This window comes from Lotus japonicus, chromosome 5, assembly GCF_012489685.1.
Source record: "Lotus japonicus ecotype B-129 chromosome 5, LjGifu_v1.2".
In the NCBI taxonomy this organism is placed as follows: domain Eukaryota; kingdom Viridiplantae; phylum Streptophyta; class Magnoliopsida; order Fabales; family Fabaceae; genus Lotus; species Lotus japonicus.
Genome location: NC_080045.1, coordinates 44,679,627 through 44,690,646, shown reverse-complemented (window position 1 = coordinate 44,690,646; position 11,020 = coordinate 44,679,627). Strand labels below are relative to the sequence as shown.

The 11,020-nt window shown below is 41.4% G+C and overlaps 1 protein-coding gene and 1 pseudogene across 1 annotated transcript; one reads left to right on the top strand and one right to left on the bottom strand.

Annotated features, from left to right (window-relative positions):
- Positions 1 to 4,086: 4,086 nt before the first annotated feature.
- On the bottom strand, positions 4,087 to 4,998 carry LOC130719624 (uncharacterized). The gene has a single exon (XM_057570240.1). The coding sequence runs from the start codon at positions 4,996 to 4,998 to the stop codon at positions 4,087 to 4,089; it is 912 nt and encodes a 303-aa protein (XP_057426223.1).
- A 2,342-nt stretch (positions 4,999 to 7,340) lies between these two features.
- Positions 7,341 to 8,850, top strand: LOC130719623 (uncharacterized; annotated as a pseudogene).
- Positions 8,851 to 11,020: the final 2,170 nt, after the last annotated feature.

Here is an 11,020-nt window from a genome sequence, read left to right as displayed (position 1 = left end):
TTCCCCTATTTTCTGGTGTCCTCTTTTCTTCCACACATCCAGCTGCAGGGGACCCTGATTTCTGTAACGCCCCGATTTCTCGAGTGTGACACAGTAACTAATTAACCAATTTTCGTAAAGAGTTTTCGTCGATTCACTTATTAATCTTGAATTAATGATAAAAGTTCAATTTTACAAAATTCTCGAAACTTAACCATTTCAAACTTGCGGAAATAATCATCAACGTAAACCTCAAACTTTATTAATCATTGAAAAGAGTATGAAATAAATATCCGGAAGAAAACTTCAAGGTAAATTACATCAAGTTAAACTATCTCAACTAAAATAAAGTAATGGTTCAATACTTCCAAAATTCGGTACTCTCAACCCAAAAGAAAAATGGATGTCTCACAACCCAACCATATCCTTGGCCCTTTCCTCTTTATCTTCTTCCTCTTCATCAGAAGTGTAGTCGTCATCTGGTAGTGGCTCGTCACGTAGCATCAACTCCCAAGAATGAGTCGTCGTCATTATCTTCACGACCATCTACCCCCCCCCCCCCCCAAATAAACACATAGCAAACAAGCAGGGTCAGGTCCAACAAAAAGAATGATAATGACAAAATCAACAACAGCATAATATAAGTACATTATATGTATTTTATGGGAAAAAGTCAGTTACTAACGGAATATCACATCACACAACCCACCAATCCTGCCTTGGCCAATCACTTACATCCGCAGATGTACAATCACGTGAAGCTGCGATACTTCACAAAAATCTCATGGTGACCGCAGTCAACCAAACACGTGGAGCCGCAAAGATCCACAAAATCTCTAGGTGACCGCAGTCAACCTTTTCACGTGGAGACCAACAGTCAATCCACAATTCTCCCTCGCGTGCAAGCCCATCGTTCTCATGGACTAGTCTACACTAGACCTATGCCCATATTATTCACATTTACTTGCAAGCGAGTTAATTACACGTTTCTCTTTGTTTAAGTCTCTAAAGTCAACCTAGAGTCTTACATCAACATCGCATAAATACAACAATTAAATGATCACAGACACATCGGGAATTACAGCTAGATGAGCGACCCTTTGAACAATTTCCAATAATATCACAATTCACGTAAGGCATAGCATAAACTTACACTTACGCATGGCACATTATGGCATAAATTATCAAATAAGGTAACATAAGGCTTATGCATGGAAAAAAACACATTTTCGCAACTTAGCTTTTTGGACAGCAGAAACAACGTTCATTGAAACTGGTCTACAGAATGCGTCCTCCAACAAAAAATCATGTATAATATCTTTCTGGAAAGCTATTTTAAAGATCTACAACTCCCTAGTTAAAATAATTTTCATTTGAGCCCCAAAATTAGGTGATATTACTCCTTAAAGTTTCTGTCCGACACAGGGAAAAACAGCAGGTATGACAGTTACCCAAAACGACCTACAACACACAATACTAGACCACAATTTATGCCTGGAAATCTCTTTCGAAGATCTACAATTTGTATGTTAATCATTTCTTTATTTGACGACCAGAAACAAGTGAAAATAGGACCTGAAGTTTACTGTCCAGCACAAAAATCTAACAGAGAATGCATTTGCCATCAATTTCGTTTTAGCCATTCTATTCTAAGGGTTCTAAGTCATCTACCAGCATCAAATATAGTAACATGTTCACAGTGTAACCCAATATCACATGGAAAAAGTCCAGCACACATCGCATATTCAAAACCTCAAGCACATCAATCAAGTTCATACATAAAATCATGTCAAAGCATGGCAATATGGCCTACACATGCTACCCAACTCCTAGGACCAGCCCTTACCTTGGCTAACTTGGTGAAAAGGAAAAGGTTTTGGTGAAGAAAAGGTCCAAGAACGCTGCTGTCCACGTCCCCTCACTCTCCCTCGCAGCTCTCTCTCTCTCGCAAGGTTCTCCCTCTCGCGCGTGCGTCACTGGCGGTGGTGGCGGCTTGATCGGCGGCGTCTCTCTCTTGCTCTCTCTCGGGTTTTCACGTGGAGCTGTATGGTTTCTGTTCTTGTTCAGAATGAGGGGAAAATAAGGGTTTCCCCCCCTTATTTCCCATGCAACCCGCGGCCTCACACACATGTGGGCTAGGGTTTCATTTTCTTTTTCTTCTTTTCACTTAAGCCTGCAACCACCATTGACCCATTAGTAATCACCACTTAACCAGGTCCAAATTACAGATAGGCCCCACTCTTTATAATTAAAACCCAATTAAACTCGGAATTAAAAAGAAAATACAACACTTAATCCGCTGGCACATTACAGCCCGACCCTTGCTCAGTAAAATTCTAATATCTCGAGCTACAGAGGTCGGAATGACCTGATTCCACTTCGAGAATTTTCTAAACTTAAAGGGATACAACTCTCATGAAGGACGTTTTCCCAAATGAGGTCGTTAAGACCCTCTAAAAATTCACACAAGTTGACAGTTGTAATCTGTCAAAACTCAAACTTAGCCAAAAGTCTTATTTTATTCAATCTATCACTTAAGCATTACATAAGTAAGTCTAGGGTCTTACAATACCACCCTCCTTAAAATAGTTTCGTCCTCGAAACTACTATAGGAAGACATACCACGCTTCCATTGCGCACTCTGATATTCCCTACAAATTTCCCAGTCGTCTCGATGCATAGGTTATTGTTCTTAGTCTCATCTTTCTGGTCTTCATGTGACATCTCTAATGGTCTAGTTCCACATCATTCTCACAAGGGGAATCCGTCTCTCCTTAACGTTCCTTTCATAGTCCAACACCAACTATCATTCCGATCACAATTTTCCAATATCAAGTTGATCAGGCTCAATATCCAAAAGATTGCAATCAGGAAAAATATTTGGTAAGGATGTTCAAGTCACTCTCATTTCACTGTCTATAACCTAGACACCCGTCGTAGAACCTCACAGAACTCTCCCGTTAGAACACGACCCAAACTGCCTCACTGCAGTCACACAAAACAACAAAAGTTTAAGTCAAACAGGTGTTATGCTCATGCCGGTACACGCTGGTCGGCGTCCCGCCCAGGTGATCCGGATGCAACATCAACAGCTCAGACACGGGAAAACAAACTTTTCGGACATCGAGCTCAAAGGTTCCATCCACCAATTCACTCGTTCAGTAGTTCCATCCACCACCTAGTCCATTCGATGGTTCCATCCACCATCTGGTTTGTCCGATCTATGGTTCCATCCACCATATACGATCGTTGGTTCCATCCACCAATCTCGTCTTTCCTGATGGTTCCATCCACCATCTCGGTCTGACCAATGGTTCCATCCACCATTCCTGCTTCACCGATGGTTCCATCCACCATCTCATCGACCTTGATGGTTCCATCCACCATCTCGATCGACGCACTCCGTTCACTGGCTCCATCCGCCATCTCATCGACCATGATGGTTCCATCCACCATCTCGATCGACACACTCCGTTCACTGGCTCCATCCGCCATCCTTCCTTAGCCAATGGTTCCATCCACCATCTTTGCCAAGTAAGGAAAAACAAAATCGAGAGTGTAACACAGTCACACAAAACACCACAAAAACATAAGGAAGACATTGACTCGGTCAATGTTCTTCCCCGCCTCTATGACTCAATAATGAGCCTTCAGCACACCAAATCACATCACACACATAGCTAAACAAAATTCTAGCAAAGACTTGGGTTGCAAGGAAATCTCTTATTGAATATCATCAAGAAGTTACATCCTTGATTTTGGAATTAAAACAAAAGGTAGCGACCGCTACAACATGGATAAGTGGAATACAATTCCAATAAAAAAAAATAAACAAAGCCTCGAGTTCAAAATAAAGCGGTGACAAGGTCACTAACAAAACTAGCCCATTCCCGAGCTAGCTCCTCGGTGTTCTCAACTTCGTCAGCGTTCAACCGGACGCTTTCCTCCTGCAGCATTAACGGTCGCTCCTGCTTCAACCCTTGATGCCTTGCAATCCCTTGCCACGTGCCCTGGCTTATTGCAGTTAAAGCACACTCTATGGTCTTCCTTGCAGACATTAGCGTAGTGGCCTACTTTTCCGCACTTAAAGCAAGTCACCTCCTTCCCTTAGGCTTGGTTACCCTGACCTTCATAGGTTGCACCATTTGGTGTGTTCTGGCCCGTAACTCGATTGTTGCCTTGCTGGTAATCGTAAGGCTTCTCCTGAGATTGTTTCCCTTTTCTATGTCCTGCATGATCTTGACGGCTTGTCCGGATTGGCCCCCCGCTGTCGGACTTGCCTCTCTGGCGATTCTTCACTGACTCCACTTCACGAGCTTTCTCTACCAACTGTTGGAAAACTCTGATTCCCAATGGCCTCACAGACTCTTCTATGTCATTCCTCAAACCCCTCATGAATCGGTTGCATAGGTACGACTCATCCACTTGCACTTGGAAAAAGCGAAAGTGTTTGGACAGGGTCTCCAGTCTTGCAGCATATTCCCCTACAGTCATCAACCCCTGTCTCAGGTTGAGGAATTGATTCTCCATGTCTTCCCTGGCAGTCTCTGGGAAGTACTTCTCCATGAAAGCCCTTTTGAAAGAATCCCAAGTGATGGCCACATTGTTGGCGGTCATCAACTGTCTGGCACTCCTCCACCAGTACTCAGCGTCACCCTTCAGCATAAAGGTCGCCAAGTTCACCTTCTCAGCATCAGGAGTGTGGAGAGCCTCAAAGATTTTCTCCATCTCCTGAATCCACAGATCAGCTTTCTCAGGTTCAACTTCGCCTTGGAACTTGGGTGGTCCATGGAGGTTGAAGTTAGTCCTCATACGAATCTGGTCCTGTGCCAGCTCCCTCTCAGCCCTCTGTGCCCTTCTAACATCCTCTTCAGCCCTCCTGGTGTTCTCTTCAGCTTCCCGCTGAAGCTGTGCTGCGGCTTGGGCAACAGCAGTGGCAGCCTGCTGGGTCATCACCTGAGCCAGCTGTGCCATTGCTTGAGCAAGCTGAGCACTGGTTGGGTCCTGTCTCGGAGGCATGATGAAAATCCTGCTTGGAAATAGAACCACAACCCAATGTCAGTGCCCTCAATTAAAAGTAATATCTAAGTTATACAATAAATAATCTATCTCAAGTATCACGGCAATGATACTATTTAGACAATCACAGCCAAGCAAACATCTTAGCACACAAGTCTACCCAATCTCACCGCGAAGCTTTGAAAACATCTTTATCAAAAACAAAAACACCAACGAGTTCGGAAACTCGAAAGCCCAAAACCCTTAGTGCTTTGGTTTCTCAACCGGAGCTTTGATACCACAATGTAACGGCCCGATTTCTCGAGTGTTACACAGTAACTAATTAACCAATTTTCGTAAAGAGTTTTCGTCGATTCACTTATTAATCTTGAATTAATGATAAAAGTTCAATTTTACAAAATTCTCGAAACTTAACCATTTCAAACTTGCGGAAATAATCATCAACGTAAACCTCAAACTTTATTAATCATTGAAAAGAGTATGAAATAAATATCCGGAAGAAAACTTCAAGGTAAATTACATCAAGTTAAACTATCTCAACTAAAATAAAGTAATGGTTCAATACTTCCAAAACTCGGTACTCTCAACCCAAAAGAAAAATGGATGTCTCACAACCCAACCATATCCTTGGTCCCTTCCTCTTTATTTTCTTCCTCTTCATCAGAAGTGTAGTCGTCATCCGGTAGTGGCTCGTCACGTAGCATCAACTCCCAAGAATGAGTCGTCGCCATTATCTTCACGACCATCTACCCCCCCCCCAAATAAACACATAGCAAACAAGCAGGATCAGGTCCAACAAAAAGAATGATAATGACAAAATCAACAACAGCATAATATAAGTACATTATATGTCTTTTATGGGAAAGAGTCAGTTACTAACGGAATCTCACATCACACAACCCACCAATCCTGCCTTGGCCAATCACTTACATCCGCAGATGTACAATCACATGAAGCTGCGATACTTCACAAAAATCTCATGGTGACCGCAGTCAACCAAACACGTGGAGCCGCAAAGATCCACAAAATCTCGAGGTGACCGCAGTCAACCTTTTCACGTGGAGACCAACAGTCAATCCACAATTCTCCCTCGCGTGCAAACCCATCGTTCTCATGGACTATAGTCTACACTAGACCTATGCCCATATTATTCACATTTACTTGCAAGCGAGTTAATTACACGTTTCTCTTTGTTTAAGTCTCTAAAGTCAACCTAGAGTCTTACATCAACATCGCATAAATACAACAATTAAACGATCACAGACACATCGGGAATTACAGCTAGATGAGCGACCCTTTGAACAATTTCCAATAATATCACAATTCACGTAAGGCATAGCATAAACTTACACTTACGCATGGCACATCATGGCATAAATTATCAAATAAGGTAACATAAGGCTTATGCATGGAAAACAACATCGAGAGAGAAAAAAAAACCCAACATTTCCCCTCTTTTTTGGTGTCCTCTTTTCTTCCACACATCCAGCTGCAGGGGACCCTGATTTCTCACCTCTCAACAACAATTTGCAGCCCTCCTTCTCTAATTCTGGTAATTTCTTCTTCTATTTCTTACTGCTGGTTTATCCTATTTTAGGGGCCCTTGCTTTCGATGCTCTCGACCTAGCTAGCTTCTCCCTGTGCGTTTTGCTGATGTTTGTGGTTTTGGGGAGGATTAGTGGTTCAATACTTCAATTTATTAAAAAAAAACCCATAATGGGCCCACTGTCGGTTACATTTTACGGTGCTATTACAGTATTACATGAATTGCTTTATTTGATGTTTGTGGTTTTGGGGAGAATTGTTTTGCTATTTTCTTTGGCAAGTTACTGGCGGTTGGATTTGCTTTGGCTCCAGGATTAGTTTGGCTATCTAAGATAATAGTTGGTTTAGGGAATATCTTTGCTGATGTATAATAGTTGGTTTTTTTCTTTGCTGCTGTATAGTTGGTTTGGGGAACCCTTGTGATTGAGTTAAATGCAAGTTTGGTTATAAAAAAACATGAATTGCTTTATATAAATAATGAATTGGTGGGTGCTGTGCTCAGTGCTAGTGCTGTTACATGAATTCCTTTAATATATATAATGACTTGGTGGGTGCTGTTACGTGGGGGATGAATTGTAATATATTTATTCTTGAGTAATTGTCTTGGTAGGATTTTTGGCTTGGTTGGATTCATCTCTAATGTTGCCAAGGGGGGATATTGTTCTCTTTGAATTGGTGGGTGTTGTTACATTTTTTTTGCTTATAAAAAAAAAGAGTAATTGTTTGAACATTGTATTTGCCCATTTGAGTGAATTTTAATGCTAATGGTCCTTTCTTTCTTTTAACTTTGTGTAGCAATGGAAAAATATTTCAAAAGAAGTTTACCTGAGCAACCATCTTCTTCTCAACCTCAAGCAATCAATGAGACATCAGGTCCAACCATGAAAAGAAGATTTATCGAATTGGACTCGGAAAAGCTTCCTAATGATCCGGGGTTAAGACCAAGAATGTCAGCATATCATCCTAACGATAGAGATGAAATTAGGAGATATTATCTACAAAAAGGCCCTTGTCAACCATAAGAGATTAATTTTTCACAAAATCAATTTGGAAATACTTTGCGTAGGTTCAATCCACATTGGTATCTAAAATATGGCAATTGGTTAGAATATAGCAAAAAAGAAGATGCTACATTTTGCTTGTGTTGTTATCTTACGAGATCGGGTACTGAAGAACATAAAGGAGGTGGCGATGCATTTATAACAAAAGGTTTTACAAAATGGAAAAAAAGTGAGAGGTTTGATATTCATGTTGGAGATTCAAGTAGTCCTCATAATCAAGCTTGGAGGAATGGTTAAGCTTTAGTGAAACAATCACAACATATTGATGAAAGGAATATCCCATCGAGGTAATCAAATTTGCTTTGGAAGATATGCTCTTCAGGCACTTGAACCAGCTTGGATAACATCTAGACAAATAGAAGCGGGGCGGAGGGCAATGTCACGAAATGTGCGCCGAGGTGGACAAATATGGGTACGCATATTTCCGGATAGTTGTTTTGTGTAAACAGTCTCTCCAAATTAAAGAAGGCTACCGAACTCATTTGATTGCTATAGTTGATTGCATTCGGTTTTTATTGCGCCAAGGGTTAGCTTTTCGTGGTAATGATGAGTCAATGCTTTCAAGCAACAAGGGAAATTTTCTTGAGCTTCTAGATTTTCTTTCCAACCATAATGACACCATTCACCAAGTTTTGAAGAATGCTCGTGGAAATCTCAAGTTAATAGCTCCTGCAATTCAGAAAGACATTGTTAGGACCGCTGCTAGTGAGACCACTAAAGCTATACTTGATGATTTAGGAGATAATTTATTTGCTATTTTAATTGATGAATCTCGTGATGTCTCAATCAGTGTTATAAAACTCGGCTCGAACCGGCCGGTTCGACCTGTTGAGCTGGGAACCGGACCCTAAGCCGGTTCGAGCCGAGCATCGGATCGGCCATGCAATCCACCCGCTGCGAACCGGAAAAAACCGGCCGGTTCAGTCAAAAAACCGGTGACTCGGTCCTTACGGTTGGACCGGTTCGCTATTTAAAAAAAAAATTTAAAACTCGAATTCTAAAACAGAACAAAACTACGTCGTTTCTTTTTCAGGATAAGGGTTTCAAACGTTCTCAGTTCTCAGTTCTCACGTTCACGGTTCACTCTTCTTCTTCTTCAAAGCCTTCCACCGCCGCCGCGGTTCACGGTTCGCTCTTCTTCTTCTCCAAATCCTTCCGCCGCCGCCGTGTAAGCCCGTCGCCGCCGTTCACGGTTCGCTCTTCTTCTTCTTCGTGGTTAGCTTCTTCTCCTTTCTTGGTGATTTGATGCGTGCGTGCGTGTGCTATCTGCAGACCAAAATCCAATTTTGAAAGACCATGTTTCTATTTTCTTCTTCTCCACCACGTTTCCTGTTTCTATTTTAATATCTTTCTCTGTTTCAGAACCTGAACGAGAGAGAAGAAGAGAAGGTGTAAAAAGGGGAATTGGGTTTGGGGCCCTCCCTATGGGGCTCCGCGCCCCACCTATTTTTTTTAAACCCAAAAATGTCCTACGGAATTTAAACTTCCGTATTCACTAAAATAGAATACGGAAGTTAAAATTCCGTATTCTATACGGAAGTTAAACTTCCGGAAGTTAAACTTCCGTATTCTATCTCTGACAGACATCACATTTTCCACCATTACTCCTCCCTCCACCAACCCCTCCACCATTACTCCTCCGTCACCAACCCCTCACCAGCCCCCTTAACCCCCTCAATGCCTCCAGACCACCCTCTCTCTCACCCTCTCCTACCTCACTTTCATTCTTCCTACCACCACCACCAACTCCTTCATTGGAAAGCTCTCCACCATTGGATGCAACAAGATAGCTTTTGAGGTAAGTGTTGTTGGTTGTTTGTTGTTATGTTGTAAGTTTAAGTAGTTGAAGTGGTTAGATTAAGTAGTTTAAGTAGTTAGATTAAGTAGTTTAAGTAGTTAGGGGGATGATTTTTTGAATTCTGAAACGTGATAAAATATGGAATATAAAGTTTCGTAGTCAATACGGAAAATGATATTCCGTATTTAATACGGATTGTAAAATTCTGTATTCACTACGGATTCTAAAGTTCCGTATCCAATATGGATAATAAAGTTCCGTATTCTCTTCCAGGGATGACAGAATCATTTTTCTTTCGTGAATCACAACTGATTGAAGTTGGATTGCACAATGATCAATCTGAAGAGGCCACTATAGAGGTGCCACCACCAGCATTTGTACCCCCGTGTATAAGTATAGATGTCTCGCATTTATTTGCAACTGATCAGGTATTCTTTGAACAGATTTTTGCATTGTTTTGAAAGTGTAATATATCAATTCTTATTATGTCTTGATCACCCTTGTTTATGCCTTGTTTGTGTGTGTCATTGAACAGATTTTCCCTACCCGTGATTATCTTATCAATTGGGTTCATGGAATTGCGATTGAAAATGGATATGTTGCGTTGATCACAAAGTCAGATAGCGATGGGAATGAAAGCATAAAAGCTTATGTCATGTTGGGGTGCGAGAAGCATGGTAAGTATATTCCCTACAGAGACCCTGACCTTGTTCAAGGAACGGGAACACAAAAGACAGATTGTCCTTTAAGACTAAAAGGACGACCTATGAAAAATGGCATAGATAGAGATTGGCGGCTAAAGGTGATGGAAGGTATACACAACCATGAACCAGCTAGGTCACTACTTGGCCACAATTTTGTTGGTCGTCTAAATTCCGAAGAGAAGGAGCAAGTTGAAAAAATGACAAAGAGTTGGGTTCCACCGAGAAAGATGTTGTTGACTTTGAAGGAAAACAATCCTTTAAACTTGACTACCATATCTCAGATTTATGGTGCTTGCAAGAGGTTAAGAAAATCCCTCCGCGGGTCATAGACAGAAATGCAACACTTGTTGAAGAAGTTGGACGGTGACAAGTACGTCCACTTTGAAAGACATGAGTCTGGATCGGAAGTCATTAGAGATGTATTTTGGGCTCATCCAAATGCTATCAAACTGTTCAACACATTCCCGTATGTAGTGATTATGGATTGCACATACAAGACAAACAAATATAAAATTCCCTTGCTTGAGATTGTTGGACTGACTTCCACAGATAAGACATACTCCATAGCCTTTTGCTACATTGTTAATGAGGGCACATATGACTACGTTTGGGCACTGGAGTGTATGAAGTCTCTATTAGCTGATCATGCCATGTTGCCTAAGGTGATTGTTACTGACAGGGATCTTGCCTTATTGAGTGCTGCTAAGCAAAGTCTTCCCAACACTACCCATTTATTATGCTTGTGGCACATCAACAAGTGTGTTTTGGCAAAGTGCAAACTCTATGTTGGCACATATGATTTTGCTGAATTGGTTATGGGGAAGTGGGCAGAGGTGGTGGATGTTGCAACAGTTGAAGAATTTGAAGTTAAATGGATGCAATTGTTTAATATGTGCAAGGACAAATATAACAAC

Excerpts from the sequence above, each read along its gene's own strand:
- LOC130719624 (XM_057570240.1), bottom strand. The coding sequence starts at position 4,998 with ATGCCTCCGAGACAGGACCCAACCAGTGCTCAGCTTGCTCAAGCAATG.